The sequence below is a fragment of the Mercenaria mercenaria genome, chromosome 15, assembly GCF_021730395.1.
Source record: "Mercenaria mercenaria strain notata chromosome 15, MADL_Memer_1, whole genome shotgun sequence".
Classification (NCBI taxonomy): domain Eukaryota; kingdom Metazoa; phylum Mollusca; class Bivalvia; order Venerida; family Veneridae; genus Mercenaria; species Mercenaria mercenaria.
This window is the reverse complement of record NC_069375.1, coordinates 60002488-60028827: the sequence shown is the minus strand read 5'-3', so window position 1 is coordinate 60028827 and position 26340 is coordinate 60002488. Positions and strand designations below refer to the sequence as shown.

Below are 26340 nucleotides of genomic sequence, written 5' to 3'. Positions count from 1 at the left end.
AGACAATGTATAAAACTCATGAGTCAGCCATGCCGGCTCAACGTCAAGGTCATAATACAAGGTCAATGGTTTTAGCCTTCCATTTCGTGTCCGCTCTATATCTCCTAAACCCCTTGAAGGAATTTTGTAAAACTTGGGTCAAATGATCACCTCATCAAGACAATGTGCAGAACTGATGAGTCAGCCATGCCGGCTCAAGGTCAAGGTCACAATTTATGGTCAAATATTTGAACCTTCCATTTTGTGTCCACTCTGTATCTCCTAAACCCCTTGAAGCATTTACATTAAACTTGGGTCCAATGATCACCTTACCAAGAACTCATGAGTCAGTCATGTCAACTCAAGGTCAACGTCACAACTCAAGGTCAAAGGTTTGAGCTCTGTATCTCTAAACCCCTTGAAGGATTTTCATTAAACTTGGGTCAAATGATCACCTCATCTAGACGATGTGCAGAATTCATGGGTCAGCCATGTCAGTTCAAGGTCAATGTCACAGCTCAAGGTTTACCCTTTCACTATCCATACCAGTGGCGGGGGATTTAGCTGTCTTTCAGACTGCCTTGTTTTGTTGGGTTTTAGCCGCGCGGCAGGTTTGGCCACAAGTCCTATTAATAAGTGTCATTTTATGGCTTTCAAGCTTTTAAATATGCACGATGACCTCAGATGCTTTATTTGACATCATTTCAGACAAAATTCGGGAACCAGTTACGGGTTATCCTTAAACCAGTTGGATGGCTTTGTCATATGACGATCTTTGTACCCCGCATACAGCAAATGGTTTCAAGTCAGTATTGGTTCCCGATAAAATCTGGAAGAAACATTTTCTAGTAGAATCGAACTATTTCTCACAATCAGTCATGCCAATGTGTTTTAGCGTATTCCCAGTCGAAACAATAAACGAAATAAAGATTTAGAAAATTGTATGGACATACTCATACTGCTCCCCGAAGTGGAAGCATATAGTCGCCCACTTCGTTCGTCCATCCTTCAGTCCGTCCGTCCCGCAATTCATGCCGGTGTATTTCTGAGCAACCAGCAGTTATAATTTATTGAAACTTCAGAGAAAGCTTTACTATCAGAGCAAATAAGCATCTTGTCTTCGTTTTCTGGTCGGATGATATTTCACCGAGTTATTGAGTTATTGCCCTTTGTTTATTCAACATTAGTACACTTTAATATTATTTCTTGTCGGGTTTATTCCTTAGAAACGATTAGATAGAAATAATCGAAACTTCACAGGATGCTTCACTTTTTAAAGGAGATGCAATATTCTCGTAATATTTCAGTCGGAAGATTTTTCACTGAATTATAGCCCTTTGATTATTCAACATTATACAATAATACCATTTCTTGTCCGGTGTATTCACCAGCAACCACTCTCCGAAACTCATCAAATTTTCGTAGGAAGCGTTACTGTTAAGAGGACATGACATATTGTCGTCATCTTCCGATCGGATTATTTTTCACTGAATTATTGCCCTTTCATGATACAAAATTAGTATTCCTTGTCCGGAGTATTCCTCAGCAACCGCTTGCTGGAATTCATCGAAACTTCATAGGAAGCTTCACTCCCAAGAGGAGATGTGCATACTGTAAAATCATTTAATTTCGTGGGCATGAAATTTCGTGGTTTTGGTCAAAACGGCAATTTCGTGGGGATATGAATTCGTGGATTTCAACTTTTGAACATAAAATGAATGTGAATTTTACTTGTTCGTTGGGATTAAATTTCGTGGATTGACTCAACCACGAAATCCACGAAAACTAGTCCCCCACGAATATTAATGATTTCACAGTATTAGCTTTATGTTCCAGTCGGATGATTTTCACTGCCCTTTGATTACTCAACATTAGTAAATTATAGCACCATCTTAGTCAGGAGTATTTCTAAGCATCCACTGGCTGGAATTCAGCGAAATTCATGTTTCACTCTCAAAAGGAGTTGTGCATATTATCTTCATGTTCCATTGGGATGGATTTTTAATGAGATATTGCCCTTTGATTATTTAACATTAGTAAACTATCTCTGCCCAGACAGTGAATTCCATTTTTGTTATAATCATATTTTGGAGAGCACCTATCAGTTTTACCGATATTTCTTGTGTTTTATTTTATGTTTTTTTTTTTCAACCGATATGTTCAAACACCTCCTAAGGTAGCAAAGTGCTTTATACCATGAACACTGTATGGAAAAAATGGTCCATACATAAACGATATAAAAAATGTTTCACTCACCTAGAATACTGATGAAAACCCATACCTTATATTGATTGCTTCCATTGTCCATACAGATTGATCATTTATTTGCATGATCGCCATTATAAAACCTCATAATATTCACTCAAACAAGAAATATATTTTCATATGAATTTATTTGATCTTGATATATCATTTCACGCCGCATGGAAACCCTTTCTCTCTTCCATTTCACATTTCACACGCGCATTTCAGTTTAGTAGGCTCGCTCGTTTAATATGGACAAAAACCGTTTCGCGAAAGAATGAGTTCTATTGCTTTTATAATTAAAAATATTATTCGCACCAAGCGGATTCGATTGTGTGCTTAAACAGTTTGTTCACGGACATTCCATTGGGATTTTCAGAGAGTTGACTAAGTTTAATTAATCAGGTGCAGGGTCAATAGTTACCTTGTGGAAGTAGAAAGCATCATGTTCAAACATACAATTTCAGTTGCCCATCTTGCTGATACGATCAGTTCTTTGGTTTGACCTTGGACCCGAGTTGAAAAACTAATCCCTTGCTATATTCAATTAATCCATAATGCTGGTTGATTAGGTTTGATAAAAAAGCTCTCGATACATCACCTTCTTTTCGCATAATGCAAAAACATGCATATGCAAAAAGGGCCATTAAATGTACTTTTTGCAACTGTGCGTCCCTATTTTCCCTGGCCATAAAACGTTTAAGATCTTCAATTGATAATCTGAATGCTGCAATTTTAGTGTGATCAAAGAAATTTGACAAAGTGTCTTATTTGAAAAGATCTTAAAGACATTTGGGAACCATACAGCAAGATGGGCTTTATTCATGTCGCTGCAATTCTAGTTGACAGTAACTGATAATAAACTCCAGTCTATCTGTAGCTGTTTCAATAATTCTAAGCGGTTTGTATGATCTAAATGATTCAAACAATGACCTGTAAGAAGATCCTTTGGAAGCATAGAACATACCTGTGTAAACAAAATAGCAGTGGGGTAAGTTTGATCGGGTCTGTTCCTTTTGTGAGATAATATATAGTGCAACATCCCTCACGCCCCACTGGCTTATGCGCAACTCCATTATACAAAAACATTGAATGCTATGATCGAAATATTCTTCATGAACTAAGTAAAACTTTTTCAGAAATAAGGCCCAACATCAGTGGATTAAATATAATACTAGCACTGAAGCATTTTACAACTGTAGTCATAAGTCTATCGTCTAAACTACTTTACTTAGTCGTGCATCAACAGGCATAGGCTTTAGAAAAGTAGCGGGCAATTCCTACATTTATTCCAGAAATAGTGCTAAACGTTCGTACTTTTCTGAAAAAGGGACTTTAACGTTCGGCCGTACCAAAACCAACGTTTAACTTTTTTTTGTAAAACTTCTTTAGCATCGTACGTGTGAATTAACTGCAAGTTTTACCACCCCAATCGGGAAATAAAAAAAAATGTCTTAGAAATATTTGGTTTCTCAGAACATGTGAACTTGTAACGCTGTCTATGGGTTAACTGGAAGAGATAATGGTGATATTTCAAGGTCGGCTAGATTCTTTAGTGGTATTTAAATAAATAGACACCAGAATTATGAGCGATATCATCAAAAAATGTGAAGTCGTACGCAATTTTCAACACATATTTATTTCCTGAAATTAAGAAATAGCAATAAAAGTCAAATTGTACGAAATAGTACGGTGCCCCTAAAGTGACATGTTACACATATTTTTTCCAATTAGGTCATGTGAGACTTTATTTATTTCGTTTAAACGATTATTTCGTTTAAACGAAATGATTATCGTTTAAACGAAATAAAAAATAGTCTCACATTACCTAATTGGAAAAAAAGTGTGTAACATGTCACTTTAGGGGCACCGTAAAATAGACAATAACAGTAATACATAATTATGAAGTTATTAAATAGGTTATGCATTCCTGCATTAATATGGTACTATGGTACGTTTATATGAAATAAAACTGTGAATAAAAACAAGTACAGTCAATGAATCCCGTGTATAATTTCATATTTGTGAAGAAAGTGACTGTTTTCACGACTTTTATATTAACTGATATATACTAGTATCTTCAAAGACATATAACACCAGCTCATTATAATATGAGCCGTGCCGTGAGAAAACCAACATAGTGGGTTTGCGACCAGCATGGATCCAGACCAGCCTGCGCATCCGCGCAGTCTGGTCAGGATCCATGCTGTTCGCTAACAGTTTCTCTAATTGCAATAGACTTTGAAAGCGAACAGCATGGATCCTGACCAGACTGCGCGGATGCGCAGGCTGGTCTGGATCCTTGCTGGTCGCAAACCCACTATGTTGGTTTTCTCATGGCACGGCTCATATGACATTTGGTTACAATGACTGTTTGGCATGTTAAATCGACAAAACCTATTTACTGTGTCGCAAGATTTCTATGTCAAGCAACATTTATAATTTTATGTTATTATATAACTTCTTTCTCTTTGATCTAACACCTTTTTTTCGGCGAGTTAAGACCAACATTGTAATTTTAAAAATGAATTTTATCACTCAGGTCAAGTCCCTTGTTTGGCACTGGACGTAAATGTGCCAATATAGCTGCATTTGTTGTTGGCTGTTTCTTCAGTTGCAGCATATATTTTATAGGTTTTGTTTAGTTTATGTTTCCAAACTCTCACTTCCTGTTATAGATACCTGTAGTTGTTGTGTTTCATCACGTAATTTATATTGCACGTCTCAAATTCTTTTATTGTTTTAGCACGTGATGATCTCAAGTCTTCTCATCCTCGTGATGTTCAATTGTTTCCTTCTCCAGGACTGTTGTGTTTATTACGTGATCATTTATCACATTTAGATTTGCAGTTTCTGGTTTGTCACCTGTTTCTTTTTTTATCTGTTTCAGTCTCTATAGGTGTTGTTGTCATCCCATGATTATTTATCGAGTGAAACTTTTAGTTTCTGTTGTATCATGTGGCTACCGTTCTCAGTTTCTATTTTCTCCGAACATTCCTGGACTAGGTAAATGGTTAACATGTTGCTGTAAACCGTGTATGAACATTCTTGGCAGTGTTGGTCTCTGGGCCGCCTGTGTCAAAGTGTTCTCTGTCTGAGGCCTGTAGTACAAGGCGTCAAGGTTGGATATGATGCCAGCGGCTTGAGGGTGATAAGTGAACCAGTATGGATTCGTTTGAAGCATGCGTTGCACGGCAGCATAGTTTCCGGCTTCTGCTAAAAGTTCGAGACCAACCGCTGTTTGTCGTTTCCACTTTGTCCTACGGAATGGATAAAATAACATGTTAGTTTTACTATATTTTATTACATGTTCACATAAGCCTTTTCAGGTTTTATTTTTTAAACATGCAATTTGTAGCTAAATGAAAACTTAAAGAGATGTGGGTTGTTCTTTTCAATATGGCTCTTTTGACCGTCATTGTAGAGATTACATCTAAAATACTGCCCTTCATTGCGTCCTAAATAGCTGTCTTTTCTCATGTTTTTGATCATGATATATTTTCATGTATTCACCTTATCGGCATATACAAACATTTCTAACCTAGAATGTTAATGTAAGATCGATTGAGTAAAACACGTCTAGAAAACATATTGTAGCATTCTGCACAAGAATTCTAAGAATGTACATTTATATTGTGAAAAAGTATTAACGTGATATGGTCTTTAACGCCGTTCATTCAACATTCTTATATGCTTATCTCTGTTAAAAGACTCTTACGCTACAATGACGTCACGTTAACGTGCGGTGACATCAATGTTTTTGTTGCGACCAAGAAAGAGCGTTACAATATTTTATCTACTGTTTTAGATTAAGGGCATTTTAGAATCGAAATGATTTATAGCAAAACCCTGTTTTAACACTATTTATACACTCAAGCGGTAATACGTCGTATAAATAATTTCACTCGGGCTGCGCCATCGTGAATTATTACGCTCGACGTATAATTATTTATATTATTATACCAGATTTGTTGAGCGCCCTTTTCATATGTAATATACGTTCAAAGGCGCTTTACAATTAAACATGTGACACATCGCAGATATGTAGGAAAATAACAAAACTTGACATATGCAATCACAAAACTGAAACTGAACAATTTGATTAAACGCCTTTTTTATAAATGATATTTTCAATGGCGTTGTACATAATAATAAAAAAATAATAGTTATTACAACAGTATAACCGCCCATCGTGCATAAAGAGTGTTAAAACAATCTTTTGTTATAAATTATTTCTTAAGTATATCAGTTATGTAACGGCGGCTAGTTAATAGAGCCAATATTTCTGGATTGCGTACCAGTTCTGAAATTCCCCACAAATACATGACGAATGATTTTAGAAAAAAACTGTCTCCTGCAAAATAATTACAGAAAACAGTTGCGTCGTCTGTGGATCGAACTCGCCATCTTTCGTTGACATCTTGTGCTCTCTACCGACTGAGCTAACCGGGCGGGATAAGTTCAAAAGAAAACGGATTGTAGATTTTCTTGCACAATCATCATAAGAATAAATAATTATTCAAATGGGGCCGTAATTAGGATGGTGAGATTGATTCACAAGTTGTAACCGTCTTCATAATCGGGTTTTAACACCCCAATATGTGAACTATGACCTCATTTTAGACCACCAACAGAGTGGGCGTAAAACTCGATAACTAATCTTATATCAATTCCTTCTACTTTTTCCCAAACAACCACCCTATTTGCCCGCTTAGAATTCTTTTTGTATGACCAGTTTTAAGAACAAGTGACGTATGTTTAATCGATGCAAACATGATGTTCGCAGATTAAGTGTTTGGTGTGGCAGCTGTAAGGTCACTTGGTACATGCGGTGCTGTACCCAGAGACCGGTATCGGTCTAATTTCTCTATAATATGCAGCAATTTCCCAATGAAAGAAAGTCCTTAACCAGCTGTTAATATACTGGCTGCTTTTTCAATATATACAAAATAAGGCGTATTAAATTGAATGTGCTCTTTTCAGCGTTGGTAAGAGTATAATTTAGTTCAAACCGCCAATTGGCTTTTTACAAAGTTGTTTCCCATGTAAATTCTAATACAAAAATGTTTTTCAATCGATGTGTTCAAAGCATTAATTTGCATATGCTCTTATGAATTTTACTGGTTAATTTTGTCACTATTTTGCCGCTTGATTCATTTAGCAGTGCTCAAGAGAAAAATGTTGTTTTAATGAGCTCGAATTAATATATTTTAAAAGCATTGCCTGCCACTTGTGTTACCAGAAAACCACCAGACAGAACCTTCAAACAGCAGAAAAGTCGCCAACTATTGATATAATTAAATATTCATCAAGGAAAACAGAAAAAGGAAAATAGATTAGGTACGAACTGCAAATTTGTTTCGATCATTTCCTGGTTAGATCGATATGATATGCCAATTTCAAGAATGGAAACTGTAACATTCTATTACACGAAATAACTAGAATAATTTAGGGACAAAACAAAATCCAGAAAACATTATAAAAACGCCCTTCATCCTATCCTATCCTATCCTAACGTATCATATCATATCATATCATATCACAGCACTAAAAGTCAAAGCAATGATACTTATAACTAAGAACGTTAAAAATAAATTCTGTCATCAGTACAAAAGGGCACTATTCAGTCGAACGGAAACATAGTTTATCCCTCATTACGCCATTCGCACAAAAATGATCAGGTACATTGATACCACTTGCCTTAACACTAAATTTAAAACTTTGATCGTATTTGTATTTGCCCTTCGCCCTTTGAGTGATTTCGCCATTAAAATCATTTTCAAGACAAGGAATACAAGAACATTTGTAATATTTCGTAATCTACCTTCTGTTTTGATACCACGTCTTGACTTGGGTGTCTGTCAGGTTGAGTTTGGCCGCCAGTTCCATTCTGTCCTGCACACTGAGATACTTCTGTCTCTCAAAAGTCTTCTCTAAAGAATTCAGCTGATGGTCAGTGAAAGCTGTTCGGGCTTTCCTCGGTTTCTTGGGTTTCAGAAGGTGTGGCGTGCCATCAGAGGTGTCATGGGTCTCTGAATTCTCTGTAAGGTAAATATTGGCAATTGATATGTCGCCTATATTCGGCATATGTATTTACAAGAAAGAGTTGACACTTGTCTTCAGCATTTGTATCTAAAAGAAGAACTAGGAGAAAGATTAGTCACTAGTCAGTACTATTTAGTATTTGTGTTTATAATAAGAAAATAAGTCACTATTATTCGGACAAAAAAAGGATCTCGCACTTATCTTTTTGGCATTTGTTTTAAAAAAGAGAGTGACTAGTTATTAGTATTCGGTACATGTATTCAGATCACAAAAGACTTGGCACTTCTGCTTTTGGCATTTGTTTCAGCAAGAGGGTCAAGATGGCCCTAGGTAGCTCGCCTGATAAACATACCATAACAGTGTAAACATGTTTGACATAGTGATTTCACGGAAACAAATATTCTGACCAATTTTCATTAAGATTGGATCAAAAATGTGGTCTCTTAAGTGTAAACAAGCATTTTCTTCAATTTGACCTAGTGACCTAGTTTTTGAGCTAAGATGACCTATATTCGAATTTGACCTAGATTTGATGAAGGCAATCATTCTGACTAAATTTCATCAACCTCAAAAAATACAGCCTCTATCGCATACAAAACTTTTTTCTTTGATTTGACCTAGTGACCTAGTTTTTGATCCCCGATGACCCATATTCAAACTTGACCTAGATTTTATCAAGGCAATCATTCTGACCAAAATTCATAAAGATCAATTAAAAAATACAGCCTCTATCGCATACACAAGGTTTTTCTTTGATTTGACCTAGTGACCTAGTTTTTAAACCCAGATGACCCATTTTCAAAATTGGTCAAGATTTCATCAAGGTTATCATTCTGACAAAATTTCATGAAGATCAGTTGAGCTAAAAAGGAGAATGATTAGACACTAGTATTTGGTATTTGTATTTATAACAAGAAGGACTTGGCATTTATAAATCAGTCACTAGTATTCGGCATTTCACATACTTAAAAAGAAAGATAAGTCACTAAAATTTGGCATTTTTTTATTTACGAAAAGAAAGATTTGGTATTTATCTTCGGCATTTAAACATTTATATATATTATAGGAGATAGACTGGACATGAGTATTCAGTACCTTAATAAATAGGGAATGGGGCATTTAAACACATAAACACCTAACTTGATTGTATTTTTGTAACATGATATGAGCCGCGCCATGAGAAAACCAACATAGTGGATTTGCGACCAGCATGGATCCAGACCAGTCTGCGCATTCGCGCAGTCTGGTCGAGATCCATGCTGTTCGCTTTCAAAGCCTATTGGAATTAGAGAAACTGCTAGCGAACAGCATGGATCCTGACCAGACTGCGCGGTTGCGCAGGCTGGTCGGGATCCATGCTGGTCGCAAACCCACTATGTTGGTTTTCTCATGACGCGGCTCATATATGAGATTATCGCAATCATTACGCATTCATCATAATTCCATCTTCAGTATTGCGTTATTGATAACTTAATCAAGTATTAAATATGAAATTATTAAAATTTTAAAATAGTTTACTTATTTTCTATAATTTCTTTCCTTTGATGTTAACGACCACACACATAACCTTCAAGACTATGATATTATTCATTCTTACGCATTATCGGATCCATTTTTTTTATTTTGTTATCATAATAATTTTGTTAGCTTTGGTGCTTTCTGAAGATACGTACTTTCTGTAATTTCCTGATACGTATATTGACACGGGTTTTATAGCTCATATATTAGAAAGTAGTTCAAAGTGTCATATCAGACAGTATAGCTGTCATAGCTATTCTTTAAATTGTCTAAAAACCATATTTGTATTTGTCAGGTACTGTCAGAAGTCACGTGACTAGAAGCTAAGATACGGTGGCAGCTTCTGTCCATTTTGGATCCAAATGTTTCTCTTTTGAAAAGAACTTGTAGTTTTTAAGGCAGTAATTTGTTTAATCTAGTAGGAACGATTTTATGGTTTCCGGTTAGTGTTATGTACAATAATCATTAAAATGCTGAAAGATAAGATATCGAGCTCGGTAAATACAACATTTTAGCTCTAACCACAAAACTCAGTAGATGTTGTCTTTTAGATTATCTCCCCTGTTCAATGGTTTTGTAATATATTTAGCATTACTTATTAGACATAGTTCAAACCCGAATGTTTTTAATTATACAAATGACTTTATATTACGGAAATTCAACGGTATGGGTTCAATATTAAGAAACATAGAATATAGACATTTGTATGTAAAGCCGATAAATTGAAAATTTATCTGCTTAAAGAGTACCCACGATATTAATATACGTAAACTCAATGTTTTGAGAAATTTGAATATTTGTACTTAGTCCTATAGAACAGACGATTTGCTTCTCAGTGTTTGGGTGAAAGGGCCCAGCAGAGTATAAAGTAATGCGTTTTATAACCCAATACACGCAATAACACGCTTGTTTGAAATCTATAAAGCCACGATATAATTTTGAACTGGGTGGCCCGACGAACTTTTACTTGAAAAGGAAGGAAATAAACAAATGTATGAAGAAATACAAACTTTTCACGTGTGAAAGACACTGAAAGGTTTACATCTTTGGAAATTTCATAAATTAGAAAATGACTCATTTTCTTAATTCTATAACTCATAATAATTCAAATTTCGTGCAGAACATTGTGGGAACAGGCCATCTACGATAAACGAGTCGCGCTATGGGTGTAAACGAAGTTCGAATTTTGTTGTTCACAATGATTCATCATTTTTGACATATGATTGACAAACTACTTTAAGAGTCTGGACTAAAATAGTAACAGATGCATGTATCATATCAAGTTATACAATGCATAAGGGGTAAACACGAAAAAAAATTATTCCAGAGTTGTGTGCCCTTGGGTAATCTAAAACAATGCTATATTTAACCGGTGTATTCATTTTCCCCCAGTTCTAATGATATCTAAGCAGAATATATATATACCCATAATACTTACGTCAGGTTTGATTATATTTTGTATGTACCAGGTTCAAATTTCTAGACTAGTGTATTCTACTATGTTTGCACCTTCACCTCTTGTTTAAATGAATCTTAAACGTATAAATTTAGACGGAATATGAATTGTCAAGTTGTATGGAGTGTATCGAGAGTAACATGCCCTTGATTTTGCAAACATTACCAATTTTGATCAATTTTGAATGTCTATGCGCAAGTGACATTTTATGTTGTGATTACGTTTATCTATAGCCGACACTGGTAACCCATATGGACAACTGCTCTAGAAGACTGTAAGTTATTATTAGTTAGGTGATAGTGCAAGATACAGGGGGAACTCCAATTTCAAAAGCTTCCCTGGCTCTTTCGCGAGCGCTGTGCAAAGCATCTGATACTCGGGACTCTTATCCTTTTGATAGCAAGCGAGGGTTCGAGCTCACGAACCCTGTTTTCGTAGTCAGACGGTGTTACCATTGGACCACTGCGTCCGCTCTGCGCAAGTAAGATTTTTGGTAAGGACAGGTTATCTGATTTATTAATCTGTATCTGTTTAAAATGAGCCCCAAGTCACTTAATTGACTGTAACTCATGCATTATAAGACATACATATACAGATATGCCAAAAGTTAATATGTAAGGGTAGACTTCTCGGGAGCACAGAACACTAAAAACACAGCCCCATAGTCACGCCTTTGCATAGTAAGCCCACAACAAAAAGAAGCTGTAGTGGAAAGATATTTCAGACAGGTTGCTTCAAACATCCAAAAAGTACATATTAATTTATGCTAAATATAGATGGAGGGGAAGGAAATGGTAAGGCGCAGAAAGGCACAGAATGGGGGTGGGGTAGGGGGGGGGGAAGAACCCGAGGGGGAAAGTTGAACAAGGGCGAATATACAAGGGAATGCCATGTTCGTTAATAACAGTCGCACTACAATGTAAACCACAATAGCGCAGATACACATTGTACCAAAGATAAAACATGGTATACAAATTAATACCTGTATAATTGATTGTGATGCACTTAAGTCGGGATTCTGTGACCTTGACACTGACGTAGTTATTAAGAGCAATGGTCCTGTTCATTTTCAGATTACAGGTTAAAGAATTAACAATATTAAATACTCATTTATAACGGAGACCTATTTATCATACGAAATTTTAAATATTATTATTTCGTTTATAAAATTCTTCCTATCCATCTAACCCTTGGTTAAAAGATTCTGCCATTTCAAATTACCATAATTACACTTTCGTTCATTCTCCTGCCCTATTATTATCACTACGACGTTTATCGTATGAATTATTGTATTACAGCGATAAATTAATATTTTCGTTTAAAATTTCGCTCCGTAATTTAACACGATTCGTGACAGCCATTTTGTTTTATGGTCTTAATCTGTTTTAGAAATGATGAATTATGTTTATTGCATTACATCAATTAATACAACATCCTACACTCCATTTATGCTGTAGAAAAGGATAAAAAAGGTTGTGCTATAATTTTCGTAATTTGGGTGTCGTGTTAAAGCTACTCGCCCACAGTTTGGGTAAAAAAATTTTAACATATTCATTTCAAAGAATGTATATACGACACTGAAAAATGATAAAGTTTGTAAAAATAAAAGATAGATATTGGTGAAAATGTAAGAAAAATGTAAATTTTCTGCATTATATCTAAAGCGTTGCGACGGTTTACTACTTTCCGCACAATGTTTTTGTTTATGTATAAGAATATATTTATCAAAAATCTTATGTCAATAAGTTTGAACTACCAGTTACTTTCAGAGTACACACATATTACTGACTTTTCAGAGAAATTATTTTTCGCCTTTCATGTGTGGGTAAGTACCATTAATTTTTGCAGTGAAATTATTCATTTTAGTGTTGCTTATAATAACTGATGAAATGTCAGGGTTTGAGTGCATCAACATGATTGTCTTTAAGATCTACATGTTTAATCAGTACTCCGAGAAGTAGGATACTGAACTTGGTAATAATCAACAACGATCATCTTCCAAAATTTGATAAAAATGGTTTAAAATCTAGTCCAAAAAACTCTGAATATATGACCAGCAAACATTACCCTGACATGAAAATACCCGCATTTGGAATAAATGAAATTGTATGCATAATATTAAAGAACCAAACGTTTCAGTTGGTGATAGCATGAGAAATGTACCCTTTTCTCTTTTTATTTATTTATTTTATCTTTTTGTTTCTGATAGCATGATGCTGTTGTTTTATGGTTGAGGTCTACTTCGAAGAAATTTAAAAACACCTATCATCTGAGAATTTCCTAATATTGCTTTACATATTATAGAAGGTGTATTGAGTTTTTATATGTGCATTTTTGTCTATGTATATAACATGTATTTTGCTGAAATTCATGATACATATTCAAATAAAAAACATATTTTAAGATTAATAGGTTGATGACTCTACGACCCCCATGATACCAGTAACTTGCAAGGCCTCAAACATAAAAATAATAATTAATACATCTTCTGTGAGTCTGTAAATCCAAATTTGAAATCTAGATAAGCCTCACATTTCTCGACATTTCCTTGACTTAAACCATATTGATATATCTGGTCACGCCACAACACTAATCATTTTTAAGAACCGTGAGGGTGGAAAAACTTCAATTTTCAAAATATCATATGAGTTTTGAATTGATCGTTAAGAACGGTTTTGATTTGGTATTTTTCATTCTAGATTGACAAATACATGTTTTAGAGTTACATTGACTTGATTTATTGACGGATACAACACTTTCAGGATATTTTAGTTAGAATAACTGCAACACGTTTTCTGTAAAGTATTTGTAAAATGTCAAGACTTGCTTTTTATGGAAATCAAGGGAAAATATATTTCGGTCAAGAAAGACATCTTATAAAGATTTAAAAAAATCTCTAGAATGATATTTAACTTATATTTAATGCCAAAATTCACAAAATGCTATGCGAGAGAAAAGCGGAACAAACAGTAGGTCAGATCATATTCTGAAATTGTCAATCAACGGAATAAAATATGTTTAAATCTAAGAGATATTCTAATTTCTATGTAAAAATTCCACATCGATATGGTATCAATCTTACATGAGTGAACGAGTTGATTAAAATATTATTTTATCATTTTTATTCATCATGTTCAATAAAGTCAATGTTGAAATTCTTTTTATAATATGTTACATCTTAAAATTATCAAAAATATGACATGGCTCATGCAGTAAACGTGATATCTATCGCATTTATTTTTATTCGGCTTCTTGGTGTTGTAAGACCTGAGTGTGCAGTCCTAATTCCATATATGACAGACATTTGACATAATTGTTTTGTTCAAAATCCAAAGTAAGGGTCTGCGCATGACCAGAGCGACAAAATTACTTACTTGTAACAAATTTGAAAGACCAATACCTTATGTTTAAGCTATATCATGGCCTTTGTTATAAATTCTATTCCTGATTTGAAAGTAATAGCCGGTCTATGTTATAAATTCTAATTCACAAGTTGTAGCACCACTTGAATAAATAAGAAATTTATATCATCTGAAAGAACAATGAAAAATGTTTGTATCATTGGCTTGAAAAAAAAAAAGTTTGTAACGCACTAAAATCACAACTGATTCGCGACTTCTCCAGATTTTACAGCAATAGCATCATATCCTATCCCCTTCTTATAATCCGTATGACACTAAAGAAAATTTGACAAATTTACAACAATTAGTGTGTTATCACTTTGAGATCTGAGATGGTAAACTGATGCTCGTTTTGCTCCTTAAATGCTATCTGTTGATAAAGAGGCAGAATTTGGGAAACGTTGGTTGACAGGGATATTTTTCATAGAGTCAGGAATGTTGAAGGCGTTTAGCATAAAAGTCCGGATCCATTTATAGCGGTTTGTTTAGTGTAATGCTATGAAATCATTCTTTTCTCTTTTTTATATTCTCAATCCAGTTTTGTAAAGTCACAAAATACACATAAATATTTCGAATTTATAAATTAGCGAATTTTGTTTATAAGGAAGGAAACGCATAATTATTACAAAATTTACAAATTTCATATCTTGGAAACAAATTTAAATTTCGTTTGATATTTATCCATACAGTATATCAGTGAAAATTCTGAAAGGAATCTGGTATAATTCATTGTTTACTCGAAAGAAACTACAAAATACCATATATATTCTGAGTCATTTAGCAAATTTCCAAATTCATTAAAGTGCTAAATTTTGTCGATGTAATTTTACTCATTTCTTTTTAAAGCTTTGTAGCTCAACAGAAAGTCCGACGACAAATCGCATACTGTTTTTATTACAGTGTTTTTTTACATTTATTTTCCCAGAAAATTGTAATTATATTGTCTTAAAAGTCATTTTAATTGTTTATAAGGGCTAGTGTTTTTAAGGACAGTGGATTAAAACGGAAAAATATAAAAGTTACCGAGGTTTTGTTCCAAATATATAAAAGCAGCATTGAAAAAAAAACAGACACGAAATGCATGATTCAGAAATCTAATTAGAATGTTCAATTTGAATTGAAGCCCAAATCTAAATCTTGGGTGAAAGTTTTTCATTTGCTATTGTTTATAGAAATCTTGTTTTCATTCTGTAAATATATCAGAATTCCGTCAGAGAAATTGTTTCATCAAATTTCTCTCTAATAAAGACAGACTCGTTCTCTTGTTGTTAGAGAATTTGGAAGAAAATCTATACCAGAATGTAAATATTCAGGCGTGTATCGTGGTAGATCTGGATGTGTTAGAAAAAGTGAATCAAGTCAGGATCATGATTGAGTTTCATGTTTTTGTTATGTACAGGAAGAACATGTCAAACTTTCATTCTAACTGGATAAGAGTTTTCCAGTTTTTTTACCAAACTGGTCATGCTATGAACTATCCTGTAAGAATGAAACAGTTACTAGGAACATAATAATATGATACGTTTAACTTTTAAGTTATTCATATAAAAGAAAAGAAAAAAATTCAACTCTATAGTTTTTCAGAAGGTTTGTTCTGTTCTGTTCTGTTCTGGTCTGTTAAGCTGTTTCTGTTTCATATGAAAACTGATTACTCACAATGGTGGCATGGTGAATTTTGAAAATGTCTAGGGAAAAATTATCATTCGAAATTCGTGTATAATTTTAGTGTATAACAGTACTGACGTTTTTTTTTTTCAAGTAAACATTTCGGACAGTTACGGTTCTTAAAGAAAGGGCGGGATACGAAAAATTAAATTATATAATATAGTTAACTTTGTTTTTTTTTTAAGAATCTACAATCTCATAATTCAAAGCCATTGATTCTTAAAAACATAACATTTTCTTACTTAAAATGGTTGAAAAAATATAAAAAATCATAGAAATTATTGACCGAAACTTATGCAATCTTGTTGAAATATGCTTCACATTATGGCTGTCTTTCAGAGACTTAAAAAAATTCAAAGAATAAATCTAAAAAAGCATTTCGCGAGAATACTACGAGATCAGTATTTAAAGAAATTTGCATGACAAATTAAGCATAGCCTCTACAATTCATTAAGGAAAACCCTGAGACTTACAGATTTATTACAGACTAGCCGACACACAGTTCTAAAGACTAAACGTATTTTATTTCATTTGAATACAATGAATATTCAATGAAAATTGAAAGCAGTCATCGAAAGTAGTTAACATAATATGTGAGAATTTTCTTTACAATGGATACAAAATGAATAGCTTTTAAGCAAATCAAATGCATATTAATTAACTTTTAATACTTTATCTATTAATTATATTTCCGTTTAAAAATAACGCTTATTATAAATTCAAAATCAGTGCACGAAAATGCTTTTAAAATTCTTTTGTTTTTATGATAAGTTTGCGTTTTCGCATTAGTTCTGCTTTATTCATTTAGGGGCTTATTTCAATATTGCATTATCTTAGAATAAAAGCTATGAATTTGTATTCTAGTGCTTTGGTTTTCAGTATTATTTCTTTTATAGTCTTTTGTTTCAAATGGTAGGAATTTACATTTATTTTCATCAAAACACTTTTATTTGTTATTTATACTGTTAGGCTTTAATCACATTGTACAAACTATCACTGAATTCATTGTTATGTTTATTAGATGCGATCAGACACGTGGTACTGTAACAGAAATGCAAATACATGCACAAAGAACACGAAAATGTCGTGCAGTGAGCAAGAACTGTATAACATGGGGGAAGATGGTGGCAGATAAAAGGTAAAAAGGGGCATTTAGAAATCATATAAGCCAGCTTTGACTGTTTTGCTAGATGCTGCAAGATAATAATAATAATAATAATAATAATAATAATAATAATAATAATAACTTATTTTAAACATATGTGGAAGGTAACCATGGTAACGAGATTTGAACATAATATATACGTCAAAATTGATAAAACACTTTACATAATACTGTGCTAGAATAAGATATTACCAAAGTCAAATTAATGTCGATGTCATTTTGTTTATGGTAATGAACATTATTTATGTTTATGCCAATAAAATAGTTGACTCGACTTGACTTGTTAATGCTTATTTTGAGAAATGCATGCCTCTCTCTTGGTAAAATTGGCATGAGCGCAGTTGGCGACAGGTTCTGTTAATTTAAGTTTTGTAACTCTGTATCATTTCGAAACAGATGTTGGCAAAAATAGTCTGCTGTCAACAATTTGTTGAGTGCAAAACAAATGTTAGTTTATGCTTTTGGCTTGCTTTTTGTAGATGTTTAAATATTCATTTGGTAAAACAAGAATGTATCAGAACAGTAATTGACAATTATCAACTGTCATAGGACTTGCAACTAAATTGACATCTGCAGACAACATGGCAAAAACATTAACAGAAGGTTTGTGAAGTTGGTTAGAATATTGAGTGTTGATTTGTTTAATTTGTTTTGTTCGTTTATTTGATTAGTATCTAACAATGTTTCTTTAATAGTGTTTCAGTTATGCATCGGTGGTCAGTGTTCTTAATTCTCCGTATTTAACCCGTACCCTGCTAAATTTCTATAATGAACTTGTCCATCTTCCAAATTGGACAGTACCATTAACTGTAAAAAGGGGTGCTCACCAAAAAGATACTGACTGTATGGCTAACAGTGTAGATCATGATCAGACTGCACGAATGTGCACGCTGATCTTGATCCGCACTGGTAGTAAAGGCAGGGTCAATCGTGTCCAGCATGAGAACGGTTAATTGACTTGTACTCTCAGAGAATCAGAGGCGGCGAACGGATTAAGGCGTGTTATTCGCCCCGCTCGGTGATCGAACTCATGACCATTTGATCTTCTGTTGCGCCTACTCATCTAACAGGATGGGCTGATTTGTTGAATGTCATTTCATGAACTGAGTCCTTTTCTTTAGCCGTGATAATGAATTTCCTTATTTTTAGGAATGTAGGTTGTATCAGTTAATCTAATGTATCATAGTTCTATTTTCTTAAATTTATGTCTTTCCAAATTGTTAAAAAATATCAGTATTTCCGTTTATGGAAATAGGCTTAAACTTTGTATATTCGATTCAATTAAATTCAATAAAGAGAGGCAATTTTATAGAGAGGCAAACATTTTACTTCTTTATAGATTAAATAGTAAAAAAAAAAATTCATGAAAAACTTGATGAATCACAATTCTTGTATGTCTGGAAAGTCTGTATATTTTGATACACTTGCAACTTTAAACATGATATAAATTCCCAATAAATATCTCTTATTCCAGTTATTAATTTTATTTCGGAAATCAGGCCGTCAAATTTATTGCCATTTTTTTTTTTTGCAAAGTTATGGAGACGAATCATGGTTGCAGGCAGTTAGATGTGTATGTTGGGAATAGCAGGCTGGAGCATGTCTCCAGATGGACAGCACAACAATGTCATTTTAAAAAACAACTAACAGCTTAAATCATAAAAAAAGAACTAATGTTATCTGAGACGAAATGATTAGAGTAATAGATTTTATAAGCAAACATTTCGAAGATTTCACCATATCCCTTTTTACAATTTGTTACTGTTAGTAATAATTAAAGCATTTTCGTTAAGTAAATTCAGAATTTTACATGAGGTTTTTTTCTTTTCTTACCGAATTTATAAAACAAGTTGAATGAAATATACACAAAAATATGTAATGACTTTTTTTAACTCCCACGAAGAAAGGAAGTTATTACAGATGTCTGGTTTTAACCCGCTTTTTCTATTGATATAAGATCTGTAAAAGACTTGATGTGAATCTATTGAGCTTAAGAAATAAATTCATAACAATTATTCTTTGATGATGCTTAAAATAGTACATGTAATACAGCCATAGGTTTGTTACATTTTTATTCATGAAAGCAAAAATGCTAAATGTAGTATTTCATTTTTGCAAAAGGTCACAGTCACTTGCAAAATTGAAAATAAAAAGCACCTTAATAATGTTATAAGAGAAAATGATAAATACAAGTATACTATTTATAAAGTAATAAAGAGGCTATTACAAAAATATAGTTTGGATGACTTTGTGGTTTAAATGTATATTTTAGAGTTTTCATACATCTTTTTTCCTTATAAAAATATCGCATTTCATAAAAGCTTATTTTCACCTTTATTTCTAATATGATGAAAATTACCTAACAATCGCCGAACTAGGATAGAGGATATAAAAAGTAGACAATAATTAAGTAGACGTACAAAGAGACTTCGTGATCTATCACACAAGTCCCCCGGGGAATAACATCAATGGAAGCAAAATGGTACTACAGAAGCGGGGCGCACCTCAATTACAGAAACAAAATAGAGAGGTTTAAGTCTAACATCCATTCTTCACTAGCTTCCTTATTTGTCTGTTTAATTGTGTTTGATTTTAAGACACGTCGACACACGTTTAAGTAACATGACAAGTTTCCAACATTGTATGGTAGAGGAAGACCAAATGTTTCCTTAAGGACTCGTTTTAGACACATAAGTCTGGTAGATAACTTTTTCAAATAAATACAGAATTCCATACCCAATGCGGAGTTTAGAGTCCGTCGACAAGTGGTTCGAGGTTAGCCACTAGCATTTTTGAAGCTTCTGATAACTGATAGCAGGAAGTTACAAAGTAAGCTATATAAATGATTGTCAATTTATACATTATTAATACAGATACCAGTGAAATAAAATACATGCACATGACACTTAGGCTATCCTCCAGCATAACAATACAAACTAGATCTATATAATGTAAAACGGAGAGAGATGAAATAAACGAGCGAAGCGAATGGCATGATTATTACTCAAATATAAGTGATACTGACTGTATTACAGAATTTTAACCATTTACAATCAATTAGTGTAATTAGATTTTCGTCATTGAATATTCTACATTACCAGACAGTGATAAATACAAAAAAAAAATGTTTCCACTTTGGTTCAGTTGTATATCTAGTATGACACAATTTAAAATGGGGATTGGTTAGATAATGTATATGAAAAGTAGGCAATAAAAATAGATGTAAAACAGACGCCAGCATCTATCAAACTGGTATCCGGGGAGTCCTCATCACTAACAGCAAATGGTACAACAGAAGACCAACACACCTAAAATGCGGCCTGGATACAGGATGGTTCTGATGGTAAAAAACTAGCTCCCAGTGCCTGACTTTTTTTACAATCAGCTTTATATGTGACGGTCAAAGTATATGAAATAACCACGTGATATATTACATCACACACGAAAGTCCAATCTTTACAAGAAACAATCAATAATCGTTAACTAATTGAATAAATGCGCATATGAGCCGCGCCATGAGAAAACCAACATAGTGGGTATGCGACCAGCATGGATCCAGACCAGCCTGCGCATCCGCGCAGTCTGGTCAGGATCCATGCTGTTCGCTTTCAAAGCCTATTGGAATGAGAGAAACTGTTAGCGAACAGCATGGATCCTGACCAGACTGCGCGGATGCGCAGGCTGGTCTGGATCCATGCTGGTCGCAAACCCACTATGTTGGTTTTGTCATGGCACGGCTCAAATTACTTATTTTCATAAACATTGCTCGCTGAAACCTCTCCTTTCGATATTTTTTTCTCAATACCTAAGCATCCATATTTTAATTTTTAAAGATAAATTCAAATTAACATAGAAAATTTCCGAAACAATAAATAAAGAATTTTCAAAATATTTGTATGTGTACTACAAATGTACTTCAGTTGAGTTTTATTACAATACCTTATACACATTTTAATAATTTTATTTACCATTTAAATTCAGGTAAAACACTTCCCGCATATCAATAGTAAAAGAAAAATATATTGAATTTATTAACCCTAATATTTTTTTTCTGTATAATAAACGTATAAAACGATTTGCTGGAAACTTAGAATAAAAGAAAAGACTTGTTTTGATTGAGTCTGTTCAGGAAGAAAGATAATGAAAATTCGAACACCCTTCACACCATCCACCTCCGGCTTAAAGAGTGCACCACCCCTCACGCTCTCTAACATCGGCTTAAACTGACCTGTTTTAAAACATATATCGAGTGAATTCCATAACCTCAAAGGATAAAATTATAACTAAAACATGAGAAAATATGGTTAAATTTAGCAAAACCAAACAAATATTTGTTTTAAAAAAATCTTTGTTTCTTTTGAGTGTCACGCATTGTCAATATATTTTCTACTTTACCCATTTCAAAATGTCAATATTTTTAATAAGAATGACCGTTTATAAGTTTCTTCTGATATTTAGACAAAGTTTTGATAAAATATCTATTTATTTTCATAATTTATGATTTTTATATCGTGTTAATTTATAACTTTTTAATGAAATTGGCACCACTATGAAAAGGATTTAAATTTATATTCTTCTTATTTGAAACTTGCATAGTTTTTCAAAGCATTCAAGGATTTTTTTTCGTAGCAAAGCTTGGTTTATTAGTTATTTTTCTTTGATATTTCCGATTGTTTTTATTGTTTTTTATTATCTTTTTTTACTCTTGGTTATATGTTATATATGTAATAAAAGAATATGAAATAAATATATAGACATAAGATATCAAAATATAAATATATGAATACAGAATGCGTACCACATTTAACAGTAAATAACTGTGTGCACATCAAATATGCCATGCTAAACGCATAATTCAATCTTTATATTATAGTAAGATGAAAACAAAACTCATTTCATGATGTGTAAAACAGATATCATTTTCATATGCATTTAAGATTAGCGTTTTTGTCTGAGTTTGCTATGGCAATAAAAGCGCGTGAGCTCGCGCTAGCAAAACATAACAAAACGTGCGTTTTAGTGTCACTGCATCTAATGCACGCACCTCATATATTTTTCTCAGACTCTTTATTTTAATATCATCTCCAAAGATGCAAAAAATATTTTTTCATTTCCTATCATGCGAGATCAAGATTTATGTGACATTATCTTCGTAGTAAGTTTAATCAATTTACAATCAAATCGCCAGATGAGGATTTTCCAAAATCACATGCAATAATTTGTCGTTGGATCCGATATATTTTTTTTAATATTTCATTTCCAAATTGATTTTCAAAAAAATATAAAGGATTTTTTTTTACACCATTGTATACAAAATGTCACAGGATACGGATGTTTAAATGAGTCTTATGTTTAATAAACCAAGTTTCATTTCTTCTCGTTAATCAGATATCTTACTAACACGCCTTTTTATATGAATTGATTTTCTAATTTTATATAAAAGTTCCACAATAAGTTTACCTTCATTGTCGGATTTGTCATCCTCGAAATCACTGTCATCAGTAAATCTATGAACTGCTGTACTGCCAGGATCGGACCCACAAGAGCTGGCGGTTAACGGTCGGTCCAGAAAATGTCGGTGTGGGAGCGACAGTAATCGAGGGTCTGTAAACACGCTCTGACACGCTTCTCTGTCCTTTTTACTACTGTCAGATGAAAGAATGTCTGTTATCAGAAACGAAGGTCTGTTGTTCTGAAGCTTAGGCTCTTCTTTAGAGTCACTAGTAGAATTTGTTGCACATGTATGAGGTTTTTGCGAGGAACTTGAACTGTACACACTAGAATGTTCTGATGAAGAAGCTGAGCATTTCAATCTGTCCTCAAATAATGAACCTATAGTTGAACTAGATTTAGAATTTATAATACTGTTGATTCCAAGCCCGGCGCCATGCGCCGCGCTAAGTGTCTTTAAAGAAGCGTCCATTGGAAATATCTGTTCGCCATTAAACTTTGTAGGTGCTTTGTCATCAGTTCGTGGGCGTATAGAATCATTTATAAATTTCTGCGGCGATTCATCACTTTCATCGATTTCTTGATATTTTCTCTTTAGATAATTCTCTGTTAATCTGTGATGTACTGGAAAAAAGCTATTTCTGTCTCCGTTCTTTGAATGTTTATCAACCTCTTTATCCTTACCAAGAGTTGTCTCGCTGTTTTCACCGCTTACTTCGCTTCCATGTAATCTTGACTCTTTATCACTTTCTCTTAGAGAATCGGTTGATGAATCCTCATTTTCCACATCTATATTGTCATCATCTAACTCGACGTTCTGTTTTGCAGTTTTCTCCATTATTATAAATAAGTTAGGATAGAATTGTGTTCTAAATCTTACCTTTAATTCGATAATAAATAGTTTATTATTAATCAAATTATTTTTGCAATTATAATAGAGGTTTTCTCCCCTCAAAGTTATAACTTTTTGTGCAGTTTTCCGTTTTAGTTAAATGATTTATTAATACAATCGCGCAATTGAAACTTTGATAAATATAATGTTACTTTTTAAGCCATATTTCCTAAAAGAAGAAATCCGAACTAAAGCTTTATTCTCCTCTTAAAGTAGCTATTTTGAATTGATACTTTTTTACAATATTGACACAATTATATATATTCCTTTTAGATCTATGAAGTACCCAATTCATTAATATTAATTTTCTCTTTTTTGTTTGCTCGACGATGGATAAAATGTTAATAATTGGGAGTCAAATATTTCTATCGTAGAGTAACAGTTCATAAATAAGGAAATTTTACGACATTAATCTGCCGAACAATACACCTAAATATGTTCTTTTCTTCAGTAAATCTGCCGTCATTTGTCAAAGTGATGCTATCTTCCTAAACGTCTCATCCCGGTAAGCGATACCCTAACCACGGGGCCGAAACCATTTCAATGTTCCTTTTGTTAGAAAATAGCAGCATTTAGCGAACACTATCAATGCTGAACCGATAATTTTTGTATGCTAAATATAATGTCAAACGGGCGATACTGTGTCTATTTATTCTGTATAGAGTAACTATTTAACTCTATACCTTAAAATATTTGATATATATTTATTTAGATGTCACATTTAGTAACAAGATATTTGTTTAAATCATTAAATGTTTCCCGTCTCAGATTTCTGGGCGTACGCTGGCTACAGTAGCATTTATCATATGTTTAAAACACTACACTTTTTTTTTCCTTTTCCTTTCTTGAATATTTTTCAATGTCTAAATATGATATTACTAATTCTCTTTATCAGCTAGGTCAAGTCGTAGATCAGTTTCCTTTTCTGAGGTGAGTTCACGAAGGAAAAGCAGGCGTTCGTAAGAATCTCCCAGATTGTCCGACAATATCTCGTTTTACTTGAAGCAATGTGTGAGAGAACACGCACTTCCGTTTCTGAAATGAAGCACGGTAAATGTCGTTCCAGTTCCTCTTTTAATGGCGATTTCTGTCGGTAATGTTGCTTTTCAATATACAACGAAAGGATTTTCTGTCAGAGTATACATTTAATATTATCCTTAGATGCCTTTCACGCTGTCAAACTATTTCCAAGTTATGTATAAAGTTCACTTTCTCTCGTTAGATATATATAAACCAGTTGGTGAAATATTTTCACTTCATGTGGATGGTGTATGTACAAAGCTGAGACCTCACACACATTGAAAGATTCCAAATGTTCAGTAGCCCAAACAAGTATCGGATTAAATGGTCATATAGGGCACTTTCACTTTCCATCAGTTTAAGGCTTGTTCATTGGCCAATAGCGCCTACTTTTGCAATAATTGGAAATTATAGCCCATTTACATACACACACAAAAACTCTCGCTGTACGGTGAACGTGAGGATAGCCTGGTAATGGTAATTATTGAACATCGATAAAAACGACCAATGGAAATCATGGTTGCTGGAGAGGATTTTAATGAACTAATGAATATTCATGAAATAATTACTGAGCTACATAACATTCTATTGAGTTGCGAATATCGTGTTAATATTGCCTTTTATAAGGAGATAAAAATAAGGTATAATAAAATACTGCGTAGGATTGTTTAGGAGAGATTCACAATAACTATTGTAAATACTTTCTGTTAAAATTTCTGTTAAGTCAACATCAGGGCATCGCACGCACTTTTTTGCATAGCTCTGATTTTGTTTAAATATGGATAATATCGTTGAATGAAATTTATGTTAAAATGTGTCACGCAACTGATAAAATGTTTTTCTTTTTATTTCCTTTACAGATATGTTACAAAATGCACAGACGAATTTGTGATGTACAGACAAAATTAGAAATATTTCAGCGTGGGGTGACTTCATATTAGACGGATAAAAGATACAAATAAGAAGCTGTTACATATTGATAATAAAAGACTTCATTCTTTAAAAGAGTTTTAGAGTAGAAATTAGATGAAATACATTAACGAAATATTTCTCCAGAAAAAATATCAAGAATTCGTTTATAATAGAAAAGACATAAAAATGGTAAAACGTTCATTCTGTCTTGGTTGATGGCTGAAAAAGAAAGTACTGCTAAATTCCATCAATTTCACATTTATTGTCTATTTCTACGACGTCACTAACTTTTCCGCGTATATATATACAGACTAAACAAGTGTATGAAATATAACTCGACTCTTAATTGATCACTTTATTTTCACGTTTTCTGTACTCACTAACTTATGAAACCGCTTTCAAACTTTTGAAAAAAAAATGACGCAAATCTAGATGCACGCCCCTTTAAAACTTACATGAATTGGAATAAACTCTACATTTACAGAGCTAAACGGAAAATCTAGGGGTAGGCGTATTAGCCCAATGTTGAAGGCAGAGGTCAATACAACTGGAAAATCTAGGGGTAGTTGTATTAGTTGAAGGCCGAAGACAG

At 33.4% G+C, this 26340-nt stretch overlaps 1 protein-coding gene across 1 annotated transcript; it reads right to left on the bottom strand.

Annotated features, from left to right (window-relative positions):
• Positions 1–4564: 4564 nt before the first annotated feature.
• LOC123555959 (barH-like 1 homeobox protein) lies at positions 4565–25204 on the bottom strand. Its single transcript, XM_045346549.2, has 3 exons — positions 22934–25204; positions 8048–8264; positions 4565–5483 (listed from the first exon to the last, which is right to left on the bottom strand). Exons 1-3 carry the CDS (start codon positions 23760–23762, stop codon positions 5195–5197), a joined length of 1335 nt encoding a protein of 444 aa, XP_045202484.1. The 5' UTR covers positions 23763–25204; the 3' UTR covers positions 4565–5194.
• Between the last annotated feature and the right edge of the window lie 1136 nt (positions 25205–26340).